We start from the raw sequence: 23,084 nt of genomic DNA, 5'->3' as shown, positions 1-23,084 counted from the left end.
TTTCTCGGCGCTGCGAGCGCCGGGCACACGCAGCTAAACGCACTCGCTATGGGACTTTGTTCCCATTTAGTTCATTGCCGCCCACTATAACCATTTTGAGTTATCAATCAAACTGAACTAACATTGTGATAATGAAAGGTTGTGAAACCAGTCATAGGGCACTAATCCTGTAATGACAACCATTAGGCTTTTGTCAACAAACATGTGAACCATGAATCTGCAACTTAGAACCCACCCCCAATCCTTGCCCTCATGAACATGGTAGGTACTGTGTTGAGAAGCGGGATTTCTGGATCTGGGCATCCGCTACCATTTTCAGAATGACAGAGAGGATCTTCATCTTCCTGAACATTCAGGCCGTTGTATATCTTTTTGTAACGTATATCGAGACAATAGAAGCTTCTTCCAATGCTTTCAATACAATTACATTTCAACTACTAGAATCAGAGCTCTCAGGTTTCTCGGGTTTCCCAATAATAAAAAAAGACTTGCATGATATTTTACCATTTCTTCAGGACATTTAAAAGTGTGTTACAGCCATTATTATACTTTAGAAGTATTGTCACTACAGTAAAGTAGAAAATATAGCAGACAATACAAGCAGGATCCCACAAACAAAAGTATGATAATGGGCAGATAATATGTTTAATTTAAGTTGAATGAGAAATAAAATTTCACCAGAAAAATGCAGAGAATGCTCCAAAATTTTGCAAGTCAATCTTTTAACATCCATTTGAGAGATCAGATTAAGTCTCAGTCAACTTTGAACAATGTTGCACTCTCTCAACTCCCTGGTGTAGCAGCATAATTTGTGTGCTCAGTTTCTGGAGTGTGACTTGAACCTAAAAACCTTTGATTTGGAGGTGAGAAGGCTCCACTGAGCAATGGTTGACACCGATTATAGTCAGATAATTGTATAGTAGCACGTGTAGAAGTGGCAATAATGTCAAAGTGGTCTTGAATTTCAACTCCCCTTGCTCAAATCGGCTGCAATAACTTTATCTTAAAAGCGATAGAAACCCCAGAGAAATAATGGCCTGAATATTTCAGATGGCAGGTTGTTGCTTCCTGCCATCGGCAGAGTGGCGGGGAATTATCCTCATTGACTCTGACTGAACTTGAATGAGCCTTGATTGGCTGTAGGCAAGACTTCTGCCCCTCACTTCAGAGGAAGTCTTGCTTTAGAGAGCTGCCTAGTTAGTCACTGCAGTGGCCAGAAAAGGAATAGCTTCAACATGCCAAAGTCTAAGTCCCGGGATTGGACTGCAAGTTAAGCTTTGGGGGATCTCGTGGTGGGGAAGGTTTCTGAGGGTGGAAAGTGGACATTTGGACTTTTGGGGGAGCGCCAGAGGAGGGTGGAGGATGAGGCTGAGGAGGGGGGAAAGGCAAGGGGAGGGGGGGGGGGGGCGAGGAAAGTGCCTAGGGTAGTTGGGGGAGGGAGGGGGAGGCCAGGGGAGAAGGGGAGGCCAGGGGAGGGGGGAGAAGCCAGTGAACCTTAAGGGGGAGGCGCTTGAAATCAGAAGGGGGCTTTTGATGAAGGCGACCTCCCACTTTCCACCCGATATCTGAGCACGTTCATTTTCGGGCTTCCCCCGCACAAGGTAAATACACCTGCCTGTCTTAAAATTGAGGCTGGACAGGAAATGGTGCTCAAGGGTCTAAATGGGCAAGAACAGGCAGCCTGCCCCAGGACTTGCCCGCCCACCATAAGATCGCTGGGAGGTTGGGGCAGGCTGGAAACTGTTCCTTCAATTTCATACCCTCCCCCCCCAATATATCTGTTGGTAGGGGAGCATGAAATTTTGGCCCATGTAAATAACTAGAAATTACCAGTCGTGCCTTTACCTGGAGATTCTAATATCTCCTAATCAATTAAGATTGGAGATTAGGACAAACGATGTGGAAATCCAGAACCAATATATGTAGGGTTGGGAAAGGTCCTTGGTTGATCCATCCAGAAACACCTTGGGCGGGTTTCTCCAAGCCCGCACCGGGTCGGAGAATCGCCGGGGGGGGGGGGGATGTGTGAAACCCGCCGGGCCGCTCCGACGCCGGGCCGTCAATTCTCCGATCACGCTGGCACGGTCGCCATGGCGCCAGTCAGGGGCCGTTGAAAGCGGTCCCCGCGGCGATTCTCTGCGCTCGATGGCCGAGTGCCCGCCGAGTCCCGCTGGCGTCATTCACATATGGCCCTACCCGGCAGGACCTCGGTGTTCTGGCTTCGGGGGCCGTCCTGGTGGGGGGGCGGGGGGTAACCAACTCCGGGGTGGGCCTCCACGTTGGCCAGGCCCGCGATTGGGACAACCGATCGGCGGGCGTGCACATTCCGGGGGGGAAGGCTATGTTCTTCCACGCGGGCCCCTGTAGGGTTCCGCCATGATGCCCGTAAGCCGGCACGGAGACAGCGCGCATGCGTGGACCCACGCCGGCCGTGGCACGCATGTGCAGACCCGCGGCAGCCGTGTAGGGCCGGCTCTTGGCACTGGAGCAGCGTACAGCACACCGGTGCCGTGCTAGCCCCGAGGAAGGGGAGAATGACTGGTCCTGGAGGCCCATTGACGTCGGCGCCAACACTTGGCTGGGATTTCGGAGAATCCCGGCCCTTAAATTTCACTTACTGTAGATTCCAAATATTTCTTAAACGATTCTAATGTATTTCACTCACACTCGCCTATCTAAAAATCTTCTTCAATAATGGCAATGCAGGTCAGACAGCATCTTCCCTGTCTCAGTCCTGCTTACTAAGTTATTATTCAAAGATAATCGTCAAATCTACTCTTGGTAATTGATTCCATTATTTTACATACAACTGAAGTAAGACTAATGAATATTTTTACCTATGTTTATTTTGACCTCCTTTTAAATAAGGACACCACATTAGCCAGTTTCCAATCTACTGGTGCTTCCAATGTCCATTGACTCCCTCACAATGATCACAGCACTCTGGTATAAATAGCATCCATCCCTGATGAAATATTTATTTTGAACCCAATTAGCTGGTTTAGAATTTCCATCTCATTAATATTCAGGTTATTAATTGTGTTCAAATTATCTCTGTTTGGGGTAGGTATGCTGCCTCCCTTTCTCCCTCATGAACACTTGGAGGAAGTAATTATTGAGAGTATTACCTGTATTGTGTTTCATGCAACATTGCATCTATTTTTGTTTTATTCTGACTGCCCCCTCACTGCTGGAATACATTTCTCAATATTAGCCCAAAATATGCAGTCAAGACAGCTAATGACACTCGCCATGACTTATGCATAAATGGTACAGCAACTTCGGATAAGCAGCAGATTCACAGTTAAATTAGTCTATTCAAAAGTTGATGACCTAGTTGTGCTGCTCCACCATTAGCTTTGTGGGAATGGCATTTTGTTGACTCTTTTACTTTGAACATGCATTAAATATCATAAAATTACTGCATTTGCCCAGTAGCTAGAAATATAACCTACTGCAGATATTGAGGTTCAATCACGGTAGCACTGCTGCTTCACAGTGCCGGGGTCCCAGGTTCGATTCCCAGCTTGGGTCACTGTCTGTGCAGAGTCTGCACGTTCCCAGTGTCTGTGTGGGTCTCCTCCGGGTGCTCTGGATTCCTCCCGCAAGTCCCGAAAGACATGCTTGTTCGGTGAATTGGACATTCTGAATTTTCCCTCACTGTACCCGAACAGGCGCCAGAATGTGGCGATTAGGGGACTTTCACAGTAACTTCATTGCAGTGTTAATGTAAGCCTACTTGTGACACTAATAAAAAGATTAAATGAAATGAAAATGAAAATGAAATGAAAATCACTTATTGTCACAAGTAGGCTTCAATGAAGTTACTGTGAAAAGCCCCTAGTCGCCACATTCCGGCGCCTGTTCGGGGAGGCTGGTACGGGAATTGAACCGTGCTGCTGGCCTGCTTGGTCTGCTTTAAAAGCCAGCGATTTAGCCTATGTGCTAAACCAGCCCCTCCAGCAAATACACTTTTAACAATATGGCCCTTATTAATTACTGACAACTAACCTCTCTGGCACTGAAATTAGCTGTTTCAAGTGTGGAGTTTCATTGCTTGAGATTTTGAAATTTTCAGGGAGGTTCTATAAATGTCGAAAAGTAAATCTTGGGGCACGAATATCCACCACTTCCTGCCAGTGGTTTAAAGGGACCGCCCTGCGGCGGGTTTCCCAGCAGCAGGAGGGGCGAGCCACACAAAACGATGTAGACATCGGCGAGACTGATGATCACTCCAGCGGCCAATTATGAGCTGCCTCTGTTGCAGAAAAACATGCCATTGAGGACGGGGGGGGGGGGGGGTTTGAAAAGTTCTCCCCTTACTTTTCATTTCTGGCTCATTTTGCTTTCTTAATCCAATCTTTCTTTCCCTCACTTTGTTTCCATTTCTGTACCTGATGTCACACTGTGTTTGCACATTTTAATTAATTCATTAATTCTCCTTCTCAGTACTTCTGCCATTTATTTCCCAATATTTAAATCTCATTTGTCTTTAAATCTGTTAGTTTTCCAGTCCACTCAGGTCCCAGAGTGCCCCCTGACTGGTTATTGACTTTAACAAAGTTCACTCATACTTACAAAGAAATATATATTTCAATCCTTAATTTTCTCTCTTCTTGCACATGTTTAAGGGTCTTTCCATTGAGAGTATGTTCTATTTCTTTCATGATCTTTCTGTTGAGATCTTTTATCTCATACTAATTCTCATTAAACTGCATTTGTCACTTGTCTGACCATTCTGGATGTTCTTCACATTCCTCCTCACTGCTTGCCAAACCTCTTGATATGTGTCCTAATCAAATGTTAGAATCCCGGGACCCAAGTTCTCCCCTTGGCTGCGTGGGTTTCCTCCGGGTGCCCCGGTTTCCTCCCACAGTCCAAAGATGTGCAGGTTAGGTGGATTGGCCATGCTAAATTGCCTTAGTGTCCAAAAAGGTTAGGTGGGGTACTGGGTTATGGGGATAGGGTGGAGGTGTGGGCTTAAGTAGGGTGCTCTTTCCAAAGGCTGGTGCAGACTCGATGGGTCAAATGGCGGCCTTCTGCACTATAAATTCTATTATTCTATGATTCTACTTCCACCCCTTCTCCTTCCAAACAACATCCAATTATTCTACATCTTTGTTTGCAGTTTGTCAACCAAATTTCTATCTAGGATGCCACATTTTTATTATACCATATTTGTAATAAGCCTCTTGGAAGATATCTTATTGAATGTCTTCTGAAAATCAATATAAATTATATTACTTAATTGCCCATTATCTATCAAATGAGTCATTTCAAGAAACCCTTATCAAAATTCACAAGAATTCCATGTAGAGTTTGCACATTCTCCCCGTGTCTGCGTGGGTTTCACCCCCACAACCCAAAGATGTGCAGGTTAGGTGGATTGGCCACGCTAAATTGGGAAAAAATAATAATTGGGTACTTAAAAATTTTTTTTCAATTCACAAGAATTACATGCAGGACAGGGTAATAATTGAAAACCATATCCACCATCTCCAGCTCCACAGAAGTCTGCATAAAGCTCTCAAACATTTCTCAAAACATTGACCATATCACCACTTCATTCCTGCCATAGACAAAAATCAATCAACTACTGACCCTTATTAGTAATCACCATGTAAATATCACTGTGTAACAAAATGTAGCAGTGAAGGGATATAATTATTAGCTATTGATCCAATGTTTCAATAATAATGTTGCCTTGTTACTATGGAAACTCACAATCCAGTCAACAAAATGACAGATTTCACTTATGTTGCTTCTATTAGATGAAATACTTGTATTAATTCCTTAGACTGCTATTTCAACAGGTGCATTCACAAATAAACAGCTTCATATTTTTGTTAAAGTAACTGGAAAAGGAACTTTGACGAGCTTTGCACAGAATATTTGGAGGGCCTCGGTTTATAAATGTGAGCTCGAATTTAATGCAGACCCTTCGCATCCTCTCCACTGATTTGCTTTGTTATTTTATTAAACACAGATTCTGTTTTCTTCCATCATTTTCAATGCTTCTGTTCACAATTCAATTATTCAGCAACACAGTTCCTGTGTACCAGTCTTTTTGGAATTTTCACAAGGTTGCCATATCTTTGGGATCGAAACTGGACATGATGCTGCCAGCATGCTCCAATTAGTGCTGTAAGGTGTTTGATGTCAAAGCTACTGGACCTGATGTTCTATGCAGGTTCATAGACCAAAATTATTTATCACACAAACAGTTCATTTAATTCTATTTTCTATTTTTACTATCACAATCGATTATTTTAAACGTCTCCAGTCGACAGACCGTAAAATTGAATTGGTGTTGATCATTTAAACTCTATAGCCTCCATCATAGAACCCCTACAGTGCAGAAGGAGGCCATTCAACCCATCGAGTCTGCACCAATCCTCTGAAAAAGCACTCTACCTAGACCCACTTCCACGCCCTAACCCCGTAGCCCCACACATTTATCATGGCCAATCCACCTAGCCTGCACAACTTTGGATTGTGGGAGGAAACTGGAGCACCCAGAGGAAACCCACGCAGACACGGAGAGAATGTGCAAACTCCACTCAGTCACCCAAGGCCGGAATCAAACCGGGTGTCTTGTGCTGTGAGGCAGCAGTGCTAACCACTGTGGCCCCCAGCCACACTTCTAGCTAAAAAAGAGAAAGCTGAAAGTGCCTTCATATCATAGCAGGAAATTTCCATGCCTGTTCCTTCCAGTTGTAGGCCTTGGAAAATATGAGCTTAGAAAAGTTGACAAGATGCACCTTTAGATACAATGAACAAGCTGTTCAGTTAGCGTAGTTGAGCTGTAAATGCAACACTGGGCTGAATATTATGGCCTGTCACAGAGGCGGTGGGGCCGGAAAATGCAGCGAGCCATTCAAACGTCCATTGGCTTCCGTGGGAGTGGAAAAACCCACTGGCAAATAATCCACCCACTGTTTTCATGCATGCAGTGCAGACTTTGGTCATCTACCTGATATATGGGGCGGGATTCTCTGATCCTGAGGCTATGTTGACGCCGTCGTAAACGCCGTCACATTTCTCGACGGCGTCAACATGCCCTCAGGAGCAGCAATTCTGACCCCTACAAGGGGCCAGCACTCCACTGGAGCGTCCCCGCCGCTCCAGCTGCTGATCCCGGCGTCAGATGGGCGCCGAGGGTCTGCGCATGTGCAGTGGGACTGGCATGGTTGCCGCACATGCGCGGTGTCCCCCTTCTCTGCGCCGGCCCAACGCAACATGGCGTAGGGCTACAGGGAACGGCACGGAACAAAAGTGGCCCCCAGCCCGATCGCGGGCCAGGCCACAGAGGAGGCCCTCCCCGGAGTCGGAGCCCCCTCTTCCCCCACCAGGTCGCCCCCGGATGCATCTACACCGAGGTCCCACCGGGTAAGAGCAGGAGTGAACGGCGCTGGTGGGACTCGGCTTTTTTTACGTGGCCGCTCGGCCCATCCTGGGCCGGGAATGGCCGGGGGGGGGGGGGTGCGCTCTACTGGCGCCGCGCCCACCGTGCCGGTGCCAATGGCGCCGATTCTCCGCTCTCTGGAGAATCGGCGGACCGGTGTTGGGTCGGCGTGGCACGATTCGCACCTGTCCAGGCGATTCTCCGGCCCGGCCCCGAGTTGAGAGAACCCCGCCCATGGTACTACTGGGCAGTCTTATCTTGCCATGGTCCTGATTGCATGATGTCTTCTAAAAGCTGAACTCTCACTCCCCTCTGCTGCCACTGACCTTGAAGCAGCAACATTCTTTTAAATTTTCCCAACTGTACCATGCCAGTTATTCCACAATACACCTGGGAAAAAGTGCACATGGAGCAGATTCAAAAAAATGTAAATATCTGACTGACCTGCTAACCTACCTGATGTAAAGTGCTACTGGCCACTGCTAGTGAACTTCTTCCAATTAACATCATAGCAAGAACTTGGCACCCAGTCCTCCAACTGGTTCCTCAGAGCCTTTGCTTCTTTTTGATCTCAACAATTCTGCTTTCTTTAAATCATCTAACCACGGCATGGGTTGCACTTCTACGTCATTGGCCCTGACTTTCCAGGAGTCCAGTTATTTCAGATTCACCTTCTGATTATCTTCCAAAATGTTTTCTTTGTCACCAAGCAAGGGATTTCCTTTATTCAACTCCATGTACAGTACTATATAATACCAGAGCATTTGTTGGCATTCGGTGTGGCGGTAGCACATTTATGTCTTTACAAGCAACACCTCTTTTCCAGTGTTTCTTTCAGTGGGAGATCTTGATATTCTGAACTCGATGGAGTTGAGAAGGATGAGGGGGAATCTCATTGAAACTTGCAGAATACTGAGGGGCCTGGATAGAGTGGACGTGGACAGGATGTTTCCACTAGTGGGAGAAACTAGAACCCGAGGGCACAACCTCAGACTAAAGGGACAATCCTCTAAAACTGAGATGAGGAGGAATTTCTTCAGCCAGAGGGTGGCGAATCTGTGAAACTCATTGCCGCAGAAAGCTGTGGAGGCCAATTCACTGAGCGTTTTTAAGACAGAGGTAGATAGGTTCTTGATTAAAAGGGAGTCAGGTGTTATGGGGAGAAGGCAGGAGAATGGGAATGAGAAATATCTCAACCATGATTGAATGGAAGAGCAGACTCAATGGGCCGAATGGCCGAATTCTGCTCTATGTCTTATGGTATTAAGAATTCTGCAAACTGTTGAACTTCTCTAGTTCTTTAAAATAACATCCCTACCATTATTGTGCTTATGGGCATCAAAGACGTGTCAACTAAAACACTTGGAAAAGCACCTTCCCTTTCTTCTGATTATCCTAGCAACCAGAATGCACAATTTCTGCAACCCAAACCCTTTCAAAGCTTTGGCTATTTTGAACACGTTGTAATCATCCATTTTTCAGTAAATTCAAGATAAAGATGTCATTGCATCTGTGGACATCTTTCCTTCACAAAATCCAGTAGATTGTTATCTATACACCATCAGTTGTCCAGCATCAGGCAACAACAACTGTCATTTATATAGTGCTCTTAACACAATGAAGCATCTTGAAATGCTTCGCAGGAGACAGCATGTGTTGATTGTTGATCACAACCAATTCTAATCCTGTTGCTATCTGAGATTTGCACAGATATGCATGTTCCAACGCAACTGACTGGAGAGTGATGAGGGGGTTTTGCTTCCTTACTCACTCAGAGTCCAGTTCCGACACCTCAAATGTGCCCTGGCTTTAATCAAGTAATTCAGCACCAGTAAAGATTTAATCATGGGGCCATCTGCTCTTTATGGTTTAGCATTATACCATGGGGTTTATTTACCCACTAATTTATCAGGAGGTCATTTTATGTCAGTCAATTAAAATGAAGTATAAATTAATAATTAATAATCGAGTGGCTTCAGGAACACTCTTACAAAGTTGTTTTTCAAGTGAGAAGATGTTCACTATAACTTTCCTTGCCAATTGCATATGTTTGCTATCAGCAGATATATGACTCTTTGTTACATCCAGGCTAAGGACATTTTACCTGGTGTCCATTGCATATTCATCTTGTATCACACTTTAGTTGCGCACCTTATTTCCTCATCTATATATTTTTTCAACCCTGAAATTTGCAGGAAATTACTGGCTAATTTATTCAAGACAGTGTTGTCCAATATCTTGCATATTGGAGAACACTGATTTAGAGCAATGCCCTTAAATAGATGTCCTTAAACACCAGTATGCTGTGAACGCCAGTAGCAATAGCACAGGAGATCTTTTAGTCCTTCACTCTCAGTTTAGTTTGCTGTACCACACTTAACAGGTAGATTTTCATTCTTACACATTTATTCCATAGTATTCACTGAATTATGTCTTGTGAATTTAGCTGTACTCTGACAAGATAAAGGGGCAATTTATTAGCCAGAGCATCAAAATGTTGCACACTCAGCTAATAATTTCAAAAATTTGAATCTTAGCCAAGAGGGACATTTTCACTAGGATTTCCTCCAGAGAACAAGCTTTGTCATCATTTTCTGTACTGGTTTGTGGAGATGGAACTGAAGCAGCTACTGACATATGCCTCCTGGTGGGCCAGGTAAGTACTGCCAGTGATAAAATCTGAATATCTGTGAGCTGGCTCTTGGCTAGGTGCAATGTGGGAAGGTGGGTGTTGGGATCATTTTTTTTCTTTTACCCAATCTTGCTTCAAAAAAATGAATAAAAAGAGTATAACTTGTGAGCACATGGCCCACTTGTATCTTAGTTATGATGGAACCAGCATATATTAGGTCTGCCATTTGGGAATTCTCTGCTTTGATTAAATAATTATTTGAAGAGACAGCATAGTATTAATCCAAGATTTCTTTCCATATAAGGGATAAATAACGAAAAAGAATGTGAACACTTAAAGTGCCATCTTAATTTGTCAGATGTTTATTAAGGTGAATATGAAGAAAATACTGCAGTTTTTCATTTTATCCACAGATAATTCATAATAATTCAGAATATACATAATAGAATGGATTAAATACATTCTAAAAGAGTTTAAATGCTCATAATTGCAATCATTTAATTCACTCTAAATAATGCTGAAAGTAGCTAGCTGATGTGCTTTAAATGCAAAAGGAAACATGACAGTTTAAACCTTAATTGCTTAAAAATTACATGAAATGTACAGCACACAAACTGACCAATCAGCACAAGCTTCTCCTCACCACTCTTCAGCTAATCCTCACTCTTCAGCTAATCCTATCAGCATATTTTATTTGTTTCTCCCTCATATTTATCTACATTTCCCTTCAGTCCTTCTACAGGGACTAATACTCGACATTTAACCAATAACAGGATAGAGACTCACATAATTTTCTTTGCTTTTCCAACATATATTTATGATTGATTTTCCCATCTGATATTAATTAATCTCAATACACAGATTGTCTACCAACTCAATGTAGGGTATTCAGAATGTGTTGTCTGGCCACTTTAATACAATAGGGTTATAACTGTTCTTTGACGCAGGCAGTATGCTCTTTCCTAAATAATGTGAGAACTATTATTTCCTGTCTTCACACTGGCCTGCAAAACACTGCAGTTTTTTTAAAAATCCAGCAGCATCCAACATATTTTACACTATGAAGATTAGACAGAGGGACCACTTTTGACAATGGCAGACAAAATACAAGCAGATGGTAAACAGATGGTTTAAAAACATGAAGCACTGGTGATTATTCCATTTCCTATATACTGTACAAAAACCTTGCTGCAGTTTTTAATAATCATCTTGCAAGGAATAAAAAGCTTCAAAGGCCACATTCCTGATGCACAAACATCAGTATTTTTTTATGTTCTTGAAATTGTGATCTTAAAGGGAAGTAGGATAGTAAAAGTTGACTGATGTCCTTCACAATATTTATTGCTGTTATTATTGTGCAAAGAACATGTGCCACACGTTCTTCTAAATTTAAGGTGTACGATATTCTTTTTGAGTTGAAATATTCTTTCTGCAATCTTCACTCTTGTCAATTATAAGGTCTGCACGTGGCAAGAATGTTTTCATTAATCTCTTCCAACTTGGGCTAAAAATGAACCCTGGCAACTATCTTCATCTTCATGACACAAACAATGCTCTTAAGAACAAAATTGAGTCCAAGGCATTCCAATGGGGACCGTCAGATGGCAGAGAAGAGTTAGCTACAGATTTTGAGTTTCTGGACTACCTCCTTGGTTATCATTTAGTCTGTTGAATTCTATTCTTGAATCCCAGCCAATTTGTGTATCCCACATAATCCTGCAGTAATAATTTCAATGGATGCAGGCGCATACATCTTCTCTCATGAAATGCAACACTGCATTCTCTTTAAAATGCCACATTCATCAAATAACTGGACCGTGTGAAATGTATTATTTAAATCTGTAATAGCTTGCTATTTAGCATTAGCGCCTATAACAGAAATCTTACTAAAATGAATGATTATAGTAAATGCAGTTCGATTTTCAGCTAAGAAGCGTCTCTGAACACCTGCTCTGTGACATTTTTCATATCACATGAGAGTCCCTGCTAATCAAAGTCCTATTCAAGCTAGGGTTCTATTCACAGATTCATAACCCTGTTAATTAAAGGCAGTGGCACACAACAAAAGGGTTGGTAGCCTCCTCATCACTGGATGCACACTACTGTCAGTGCCCAAATCTGCTGAGTACTGCAGGAAAAAAAAACATTACATCAACCCTGAAGGGTAGCATTCAGAAAACTTACAGTAAATGCAATTCCCTTTAACTAAAACATCTACCTTACTTAAGTGCTGCCATTAATTTTCTGGTATTGTCATGTGGAAAGACATTGAATAAAACCTTAAATGTGCCTTATTTTCCTCTGCAATCAGCCGTTGAGTCTGGAAAAATAGACACGATAGGTTTGATAACCTGCCGCAACATAAACCGCCAGTGTTATTTTCAGTCATCACGTTATTTATGCAGGTCATACCTCACTGGCAAAGGAAAACACAGCATTCCTATTATCATTCTACCTCTAGGGTATCTCTTTGTATGAATACTTTCCATCTCTGCATTATACACATAGCATTCAAGGCTAGAGTATCCATTTATTTCTTGTAAGTGGTGCTGTACTTTTCTAATTAATACAGTACAAAATAGATCACATATCAATCACAGGACTACTGGAACACAACTGCTCAGATGGCCCTTTACCTAAGATGCGAACAGATAGCCACCTCATTCTGTTTAGTCATGGCTTAAATGGATATAGCTCGCCAATACATTATGTCAACACTGATGCATTACCTGATGCTGCAGCACACAAGAAGACAGTAAAATCAGTTTTTCATTATAATTTTAAACAAAGATCACATCAAGGGTACACTATTTGCTTAGCAACAAAGAGAATCACAGTACTTTACCTGTACAATAATGGTCTGGGCAGGAATCATACTTCACCGAGCTGGCTAAATCAAGTGCAAACCCCTCATGATTAGGTTTGTAGTAACAGTCCGTAAGCCAATCACTGGCTCACCATATCCCAGCACAAACAACAGTTGCTACAGTGAGATGCTGCACACTTCATTTCCGTTCCACCCTCTGCCTCACTCTGGGCACCAGACAGCTGTAGCCAACCAGCATCAATCTCCCTGTTACTTGGCTATTAACCCACCCTCTTTTTATCCTCATCCTCCCCACGTACACACAGACACACTACTACCACACACATCTAGCAAAGGGCTCAGCAAAGCGTTGTCAATTCTGCAGCTGCACCTCCCTGTCCCAAGGGACTGTCCCTTTACAAGCTTGATGTTTTCTGCGCTTACACTTGCAGCTTTGAGTTTAGCTCTGGGTTAAAGAGTAGAAAGCATCATTTTCAGAGATGTTACATTAGTGTGATTATCAAATATAAGCAGTGACGCAATTCAGCATACCCTAAAGCACAGCAATCTCAGGTTGTGCTTTCAAAATGATAATAACAAATCAACAGAAATTTTAGGCATGCAATTAGTAAATGACCAAGAGATGGGATGTTTAACTAGAAACACTCAAACATCTAGTCATTCAATAATCTAAATTTCACAAAGCAAAGGTTGTTTTATGCCTTTTTTAATGTACTTAGACCTGATAAGGAAGAAACACCTCCGGCCTACATGATTTTTGTACTAACTCATGTTGCCAGTGTAGAATGTTAAGTCCATTCGACAAGGCAGCTCTCTGCATTCCCTATTGTGGCTGCCAAATTGCAACACTTTCACAGAAACTGCAGAAGAAGCAGGAGCGGCCAGAAAATATTTGATACTGGCTTTATTTGTTCTAATGCAGCCAGTCTTATTTTAAAAATGGGTTTTAGTTATACAATTATGTCTCATATTATTGTGGTAACTAAATACAATTTTTTTCTTTCTCAAAATCATATTTCAGTTTATTCAAAACAGGTATTTTGTTTCAAAGTTATTTTTCCATGATCGAATTATGGTATAAATATGACAATATCCATTTTGTAAAATTACATTCCTTAGATACTATACCAAAAAGCAGTAAAACATTTATACCAATAAATTTAACATACACATCTTACATGATATGATTACAGCTGAAGGGTTCACCACTCGAGCTTTGTAATAGGAATTAAGAAAATCTCTCAATTTCTGGATCACGAGATTAAGTGCATCTCAGGCTGACTGATCTGCTCAGAAGCCAAGAAACTATTCCAATTTGATATTTTATGTGGAAAGGTTTGTTAACTAAAGATCTCACAGACAAGGTGCATTTCCTCTTTTTTTCGATAATCATGTGGGATATCTGCTATGACCAATATGAGTCAGTTTAGCAGCTTTGCTGGGACATGGAGTTATCTTTCTGGTTTTAGCCCAGATGATATCTGGATATTCTGATTGGTTCAAGGTATGAACTTCCCACTTGCAGCCATTCCAATCAAACAATCATGTTTTGCACTTGAGATTATGGTGACGATTCTCCAGCCACGTTGTGCCCGGAGGCACATCCCATTATATCGACAAAATAGCGGGAGAGACCATAAACGGGGTTCTCGCCGGGCGATGGTCAGCGCTCGATGCACCCGTCCCCTGCGGCAGACGTAATCTGGTTCGCACGTAGCGAGGGCATGAAGCAGATTAGCACATTTAAATCAGCATTCAAATTAACTGATTGAAATGGTGGCACAGTGGTTAGCACTGCAGCCTCACAACGCCAGGGACTCGGGTTCAATTCCGGCCTTGGGTGACTGCATGTGTGGACTTTGCACTTTCTCCCCATGCCTGCGTGTTTCCTCCGGGTGCTCCGGTTTCCTCCCACAGTCCAAAGATGTGCAGGTTAGGTAGGGTTGCGACACTAGGGCGGGGTAGTGGGCATAGGTTCAGTGCTCTTTCAGAGGGTTGGTGCCGACCCAATGGGTCGAATGGCCTCCTTCTGCACTATAGGGATTCTATGGATATGTTGGGTCAGTTTCAAGCTGATTCTTCTAGCTTCTGATATTCTGCCCCCTGCCTGCGCAGTGTGAGGCCGGTGCAAATCACTACTGTTCTCCACCACCAGAGGGGGAGGGGGGATTTTCTGGGCCCTCCCGCCAGCGACGGGTATCCCAATTGCTTGGTGAATCGGGTGTTGGGCTGAAAACGGGTTGCGCAACCTTTTGCAAGTCTACCAGCCCATAGTGTCGACCCCGACAAAGTTCCTGCCAGAGCCAGCGGGAGCATGCAACGTGGTAATTAACCTTAATTTGAATGACATTTACGGGTGGGATGCATAGTACAGAATGATCATCATTCTGTACATTTATACAGAGAAGACCAGCAAAGATTCATATGGTTGATTCAGATTGTAATCAATGCGGTCATCGTCTCTGATCACACTGATAATGATAAGATAAAAAGATACTAGAAAGAACAGAGGATCTCAGGATAACAGAATATAGCCATGAGCACATCGTCCCCTGGCGCATGCCCTCCACCATAAGACATAAAGGAAAAAGCTGTTCATTTGAAAACACACAGCCTCCCAAGGGGCCTTTCCTGGATGGGGTTCATTTGGCTGCTCTTCAAATCTGCAGCCTTTAAACCCTTTAAACTGTCGGTCAGTTTCTCAAAAATAAAGTTCTCTGATAACCAAGTCAACATCTTCCCGTTTGTAGCCCTAAACCGTTTAACTTGTCTCCCAGCATATCAAGTTGAAAGATCTGTAACATTAAATGGTTTTTGAACATTCAATTTCAATGCACTTTAATGTATAGAAGCCAGTGTGAATACCTTGAAGGCTGAAAGCTTTGAACTGCAATGTTTACATTCAATTTCATTGACCATTGCTTTTTACAAGCTATTTGATTGGCTAGTCCAGGCAGTTTCAAACAAAGGATTAAGGTTGTTTATTTATATAGTGCTGCAGGGATCCATTACCTCGGAGGAGCAGATATTTTTCTAACCGCAGTGTTCTTTTTAAGAGGCTGTGCTGGATTCTCTCCTTTGTGAAGCTGGAAATGTAAATCATACTTGGTGGAGAGTAGGTTTGTGCTCAGTGCCAATTCAGGTGCCATGCTCCGGTATTTCCTGGCAGCGAAAACGAGGTTCTCAGCGTTTGCATGCATTTAAATCTGATTAGCGGGTTGGACATAGTATGCTCCACCCTTAAATGATGCTCCGCTCCTCTCAGGCCGAAGGCACGCAAGCAGGAATTAGTGCAAGAATTTACAAATGGGGACTAGGGATGGGGCCGTGGCTGCTGAAGGGGAGAGAGAAGATAAGGAAATTTTAAAGAGTCTTCAAAATTGTTGCGCTTGCTGGGGGGTGGCTGCCTGGGCCGGGGGCTGTAGTGGTGAGTGATGTGGTGACAGGCCTATGGATTCAGAGTGTCCTCCTCCAGACCAAGGTGGCCTGGCTCAGGCTGCCATTACTGCAGCATATGTTTTGACACGCCCACCCAATGAGGATACTCACAGTAGACCCCACTGGGGAGACAGGAGAGGGGACACAGAGCCTATCGCTGACATGGGCTGCAGCAGCCACTGGTACCCCTGTTCAGGGATGAAGTGGTCGGGATAGAGGCTCCTTGGTGCCACTCACTGCGGGAGCAGGGGTGCAGTGTGGCAGGCAACATATCGGGGGAAATGGCTGAGGGGTGAGGGTGGGTTTGGTGGGGGCATCTGGAAGGTGGATCTGAAGTACAACTCAGGGTCACCATGTAGCCTGTTGGATCTGGATGGACAAGGGAATACTCATCTTGCCAACATGTATTTTACCTGCAAAGAATGAATTTCAGAGGACAGCCAACAATGCCTGCTATCTACCTGGCCGCTGCTGCCATTGTGCATGCACGCGGGTGGAGGCGCAGGGGCTGCTTGGTGAGGACCCTGAACAAGAGGAGCCTGCCCCAGAAGAGATGGACCTCTTAGCCAGCCGGTGAGTTGGCCAGCCGGTGAAGCTCCAGTGCCGGCTGTCCAACAGACCGCGGAGGAGGTGTTAAGAAGGCACCGCATCAGGCCATATGTATACCTCAGTATCTGTCCTTCGAGTAACTGCCAGACGGCGTGTGCCAAAGTGAACTTTGATGCCTCTGGGTCTTTCCAGGGGCTGAGCGGCAACCTGTCTGGGATTTCACAGACATCCGTACACAGGTGCATCCATGGTGTGATGGATGCCCTATGCACCCAGGCAGTGGACTACATAAACCTCAATCTGGACCAAGCCCACCAGGATGCCTCCACCCCTGACATGCCCCGGTCCAGGGGGTGATCGATGGCACACATGTCCACCCACGAATATCGGTTCATCAGGGGTAACCCTTCATCAATCAGAAGGGCTTCCACTACCTGAATGTGCAGTTGGTGTGTGATCACCAGGCAGTGTGCACAACGCTTATATTCTGGAGTACTCATTGGTTCCTGGCATCTTCGAGACACCCCCTCAGGTGAGATGTTGGCTCTTGGTGACAAGGGTTACTCATTGGGGTCTTGGTTAATGACGCCTGTCCGGAGGCCCCAGACTGTTATAACGACGCCCATGCAGCAACCAGGACCGTCATTGAGCGGTGCATCAGTGTCCTAAAGATGCACTTCTGATGCCTGGACCACTTTGCTGGGGCTCTCCAATATAGCCCCAGGGGGGTCTCTAACATCGTGGTGGCCTGCTGCACCCTGCACAACATCGCGCAGCAAAGGAGGAACATACTGGATGAGGAGGAAGAACGGCAGGCCTCATATGACGAGGAGGATGAGGAGGATGTCCAGGAAGAGCCAGGCATGGAGGGCAAGCCGCCCAACGTGTGCTCCAAGGCCGCCGCACACGTGACAACCTCATCACCTCCAGATTTGCCAACTAAGAGGCCTGGTCACCAGCAGCTCTGCTGTCCTATCCTAACTCCCTACAGCCTCCTCCCCTTCCAAGTGGTGCCCCTTTCCCCATAGCCACTCATATCCTTCCCTCTCCCTCCTCCCTTCACTCCACCTTCCCTTTCCCTCCTCTCTTTACTGCACCTTCCCTTTCCCTCCTCTCTTTACTGCACCTTCCCTGTCCCTCCTCGCTTCACACCACCCCCATTCCCCTCCCCCCTCCGAGGATCCTACCAGCATCACTGCAGGGTGTTGGCGCTGGGCAGGCAGTATCAGCGGGTCTTGGCCAGGGGACAAAGGGTGATGACGACTCGCTGTGAGATGAGCTCTGGTGTGTCTCATCGTTTGAGAAAATCTGACTCCTGCCTTTATCATCATATTCCACTGTCCACCCAGGTGATCCCTGTATGTGTAGTGGCCAATCCATCTCAAGGGCCATTATATCCTTTGGGGGGCGTAGGGGGGGGGGGGGTGGGGTCGATTATAGAGATGGTGAGCGGTGATGGATCACTCACTGGGTAAGCTGTCATACAAGTCGGCCTCATCATTCTGGTCCTGATACCTGCCACCTCTCTGGAGGTGACCCCAGATGGCACCCAAGATGGTGACTCACCCGAACTGCCCTTTCACCTTCATCCAGCACTGTGTGCTGGTCCGCCTGGCCAGGCTGGCAGCACTGACTGCCTGGGCCACCTCCTCCTGGATTCGTGCTGGGCATTAAACCGTTCACGAGTCTCCCGGCCTGCCCCGCTAACCATAACGGGTTTCCTGTCGTTCCCGCCAAGCTTCCCACCCCGATCCAGTGGGACCATAGAAATAGCTCGTTAGAGCTGTTTAACATCTATTTGACAGGCAGGATGCCCGATTCACTCCAGCCTAATCCTCCCCCCCCCACCCCCGAGGCTGACATTCCCACTGAAATAAATTGGTGCAAGTCCTGAGCACCTGTTCTTTGTTCTCATGTGCTTCCTGGAAAGAACTATTGCTGCATCCACAGCCGCTCTTCCCAGGAAGCGCTTGAGAACTGAGGCAGCCTTATAAAAAAAAAACTGGTTAGGAAAACACCTGCTGACCGGAGTTAATGGATCACTGCAGAGCTATATAAATAAACAATCCAAATCTCCCCTTTGTAAACTACCTCAGCCAGTCAATCAGAAAGCTTTTAGTAGGCAATGGTAAATTCTTTTTTAAAAATGTTTTTATTCAGGTTTTTCATGTTATACAATACAAAATAAACAAGTTTGTGTAGACCAGATACAATTTACAAAAGCCAGACATTGGAGATAACCCCCAAGACCCTATCCCCTTACCCGCCCCCCCCCCAGAGCTCCCTGTCCTTTTTTTATTTTACTTTACATCTGTACATTGTACAGTAGGTTTGTATGTACAATTTTGTTACTGTTGCCCCTATGGCTTTGTTGGGGGGTGGGGGCCCTCTGGTCCCCTTCTTGCTCTTTCCCTGCCCCCCCCCCCCGATGTTTCCCTGGGTTCTTCCCTTGCTACCCCCCACCATCCTTTGTTCCTATCTGCTCTGTGTGGTCCTATCTGCCCTCACTAGGCCCCCTCCCCCTGCCTCTCTACCTTCCTATCCGCTATTGGCCTCGAACAGATCTTGGAACAGGCTGATGAATAGCCCCCATGCTTTGTGGAAGCTTTCGTCCGACCCTTGGATGGTGAGGCAATGGTAAACTCTTGCTGTGGAGGTTGTTCTGGCATCTGGATATCTTCCTCGATGTCTCGCAGCTGTACTGTGAAAACAGGTGGAGGTGAGGAGGAGACTCGTCCTGGTTCTCCTCACTGTGCCCCCTGGGGTGTCAACCAGGCAGACCTGAGGTTGATCATCGCCTTTCTGATGATAGTACCCTCTCTCTCTCTCTATCTCTCTAGGTCTTTAAACTAGACCTGGTCATCCTTTCTTCGTTGTGACAAGTGTCTGGTGCGATAGCTTTTGTTGTAGGCGAAAGTTTGCTCTTGCTTGGATGTACCGGTATTTCTTGGTGAGCCACCCTGGTGTGAAGTTGAAATTGGCGCAGACCATATTGTAAAAAGGGTGCACCTGTACGTGGGCAGTGCTGGGGGGGGGGGGGGGGGGGAAGTCCTCATTCTTTTTTAGGAGAGCTTTTAGAAAGTGGGGCCCTCTTTTAGCCTCTCCATTTGACTGTATGTAGCTTGGGGAGCTGGTGCAGTGATGCAAGTCAGATGTAGTGGTGAAGAGCACAAGATTCTCATTTGAAAATTAGCACAGTGGTTCGTACTGTTGCTTCACAGCTCCAGGGTTCCAGGTTCGATTCCTGGCTTGGGCCACTGTCTGTGTGACGTCTGCACGTTCTCCCTGTGTCTGCGTGGGTGATGCATGATCAATTGCACAACGACTAAAGTTGGGTACAACTGCGGCTTTATTACAGTCAGATGCGTGGCCTCCTGCTGCAGCTGGCGAAATGGCAGGGCACTGGAGGTCATGCATATTTATACAGTTCTCCGTGGGTGGAGCCAGCCGGCAGGAGCTACCGGCGAACCTGTAGTGCAGGTCCTACCTTACATCTCCTATTACAGTGGTTCACCACATTCACCCCCTGTTAAAAATTAGTCCGGCGGGGGTGACGTGAAACTATATACAATTAGTGCAATTATATACAGTGGTAGGGAAAGAAAAGTCCATGTTGACGGTCCGGAGTCCGTCAAAGGTTCAGCCGGTCCGGTGCTTTGGTGCTTCGTTGGAAGCGACGTAACGGTGGCGGCGAAGTCGGTGCTGGCGGTGGTGGAGGTAGCACCGATGGTGGTGGTGGCGGTGCTGATGCTGGCCAGTCATCGGGGAACTCCGGGAGCATGCCGAAGTCCTCTTCATCCTCTTGTGCGGAAAAGGGGAGGGGGGGGTGGTCTGGTGGGGTCAATATTGGCGGCGCATTGGTGGGAGGGGGGGGCGGTGTTGGGGTGGAACCTGACGGTGCCAGGTCCCTGAGTGAGACAGTATCTTGGCGGCCATCGGGGAACTCACCGTAGGCATATTAAGGGTTGGCGTGGAGCAGGTGAACCCTGTCCACCAAGGGGTCCGCCTATGGAGAAGGACCGGTCCTGGAGCAGCGAGCCAAGTCGGGAGTGACACCCCGGATGTGGACTTCCTGGGGAAGGTAAAAACACGTTCATGGGGTGTGTTATTAGTGGCGGTGCACAATAGTGACCGGATGGAGTGTAGAGCGTCAGGGAGGACATCCTGCCAGCGAGAGGCTGGGAGGTTCCTGGACTGTAGGGCCAGCTGGACGGCCCTCCAAACCGTCCTATTCTCCCGTTCTACTTGCCCGTTTCCCCGGGGGTTGTAGCTGGCCGTCCTGCTGGAGGCTATACCCCTGCTGAGCAGGAACTGATGCAGCTCATTGCTCCTGTCACTCAGGATGTAGGCGGGGAAACCGAACAGAGCGAAGATGGTGCTGAGGGCCTTGATGACGGTGGCAGACGTCATATCGGGGCATGGGATGGCGAAGGGGAATCTGGAGTACTCATCGACCACACTGAGAATGTACGTGTTACGGTCGGTGGAGGGGAGGGGCCCTTTGAAATCCACGCTGAGGCGTTCAAAGGGGCGGGAAGCCTTCACCAGGAGCGCACGGTCTGGCCGGTAGAAGTGCGGCTTGCACTCCGCACAGACCTGGCAGTCCCTGGTGACTGTCCTTACTTCCTCGATGGAGTAGGGAAGATTGCGAGCTTTGGCCAGATGGTACAATCGAGTGACCCCCGGGTGACAAAGGCTGTCGTGTAGGGCCCGGAGTTGGTCCACTTGTGCGCTGGCACATGTACCTCGGGAGAGGGCGTCTGGGGGCTCGTTGAGTTTACCGGGGCGATACAAGATCTCGTAATTATAGGTGGAGAGCTCGATTCTCCACCGCAAGATTTTATCATTTTTGATCTTGCCCCGCTGTGTGTTATTGAATATGAAGGCTACCGACCGTTGGTCCATAAGGAGAGTAAATCTCTTAACGGCCAGGTAATGCCTCCAATGCCGCACAGCTTCAACGATAGCTTGGGCCTCCTTTTCGACGGATGAGTGTCAAATTTCAGAGGCATGTAGGGTGCGGGAAAAGAATGCCACGGGTCTGCCTGCCTGGGTTAGAGTGGCGGCAAGGGCGACGTCTGAAGCGTCGCTTTCTACTTGGAAAGGCAGTGACTCATCCACTGCGCGCATCCCGGCCTTGGCGATGTCTGCTCTGATGCGGGCGAAAGCGTGTTGTGCCTCGGCCGCGAGGGGGAATTGGGAGGACTGAATGAGTGGGCGGGCCTTCTCCGCATAGTTTGGGACCCACTGAGCATAGTAGGAATAGAACTCCAGGCAGCGTTTGAGGGCCTTGGCGCAGTGGGGAGGGGAAGTTCCATGTGGGGGCGCATGCGGTCGTGGTCGGGCCCGAGAAGTCCGTTTTGGACTATATAGCCGAGAATGGCTAACCGGGTCGTGCTGAACACACACTTCTCTTTGTTGTTGGTTAGGTTGAGAAGAGTGGCAGTGTGGAGGAATTTATCGAGGTTGGCATCGTGGTCCTGCTGGTCATGGCCGCAGATGGTGACATTATCTAAGTACGGAAAGGTGGCCCGCAGACCGTACTGGTCGACCATTCGGTCCATCTCTCTTTGGAAGACCGAGACCCCATTTGTGACACCGAAAGGGACCCTAAGGAAGTGGTAGAGACGACCGTCCACCTCGAAGGCCGTGTATGGACGGTCCGACTTCCGGATGGGGAGCTGGTAGTAGACGAATTTCAGGTCAATTGTTGAGAAGACCCGGTACTGCGCAATCTGATTGACCATATCAGATATGCGTGGGAGGGGGTACACGTCGAGCTGCGTGTACCGGTTGATGGTCTGGCTGTAGTCCACGACCATCCTGTGTTTCTCCCCAGTTTTAACCACTACCACTTGGGCTCTCCAGGGGCTGTTGCTGGCCTCGATAATACCCTCCTTAAGCAGCCGCTGGACTTCGGACCTGATGCAGGTCTTGTCCTGGGTGCTGTACCGCCTGCTCCTAGTGGCAACGGGCTTGCAATCCAAAAGGGAGGGGGGGGTCGACCTTGAGGGTCGAGAGGCCGCAAACGGTAAGGGGGGGTAAGGGCCCCCCGAATTTGAGGGTGAGGCTCTGGAGGTTGCACTGGAAGTCCAGGCCCAACAGGAGTGCAGCGCAGAGGTTAGGAAGGACATAGAGGCGGAAGTTACTAAATTCTATGCCCTGGACCGTGAGGGTGACTGTACAGAAGCCTCGGATCAGGACGGAGTGGGATCCGGAGTGTAGGGAGATCC

General features: G+C 46.7%; 1 protein-coding gene and 1 long non-coding RNA gene across 5 annotated transcripts in view; one reads left to right on the top strand and one right to left on the bottom strand.

Annotated features, from left to right (window-relative positions):
- LOC140425013 (E3 ubiquitin-protein ligase HECW1-like) overlaps positions 1–13,045 on the bottom strand; it is an 856,744-nt gene extending 843,699 nt beyond the window's left edge. For 3 of the 4 annotated variants that reach the window (XM_072508780.1, XM_072508779.1, XM_072508783.1), the window contains exon 1: positions 12,883–13,045. Coding sequence is in view for 2 of the 4 variants with exons in the window: in XM_072508779.1 (XP_072364880.1) it covers positions 12,883–12,912 (30 nt within the window). In the remaining 2 variants the exon portion in view is untranslated. The remainder of the gene's footprint in view (positions 1–12,882) is intronic. The other variant, XM_072508781.1, reaches the window with a different exon arrangement.
- LOC140425014 (uncharacterized) overlaps positions 9,994–23,084 on the top strand; it is a 53,103-nt gene continuing 40,012 nt past the window's right edge. The window contains exon 1 of the long non-coding RNA XR_011947743.1: positions 9,994–10,061. This is a non-coding gene — a long non-coding RNA (uncharacterized lncRNA). The remainder of the gene's footprint in view (positions 10,062–23,084) is intronic.

Source organism: Scyliorhinus torazame, chromosome 6 (assembly GCF_047496885.1).
Source record: "Scyliorhinus torazame isolate Kashiwa2021f chromosome 6, sScyTor2.1, whole genome shotgun sequence".
Taxonomy (NCBI): Eukaryota; Metazoa; Chordata; class Chondrichthyes; order Carcharhiniformes; family Scyliorhinidae; genus Scyliorhinus; species Scyliorhinus torazame.
This window is presented reverse-complemented; position numbering and strand designations above follow the sequence as displayed.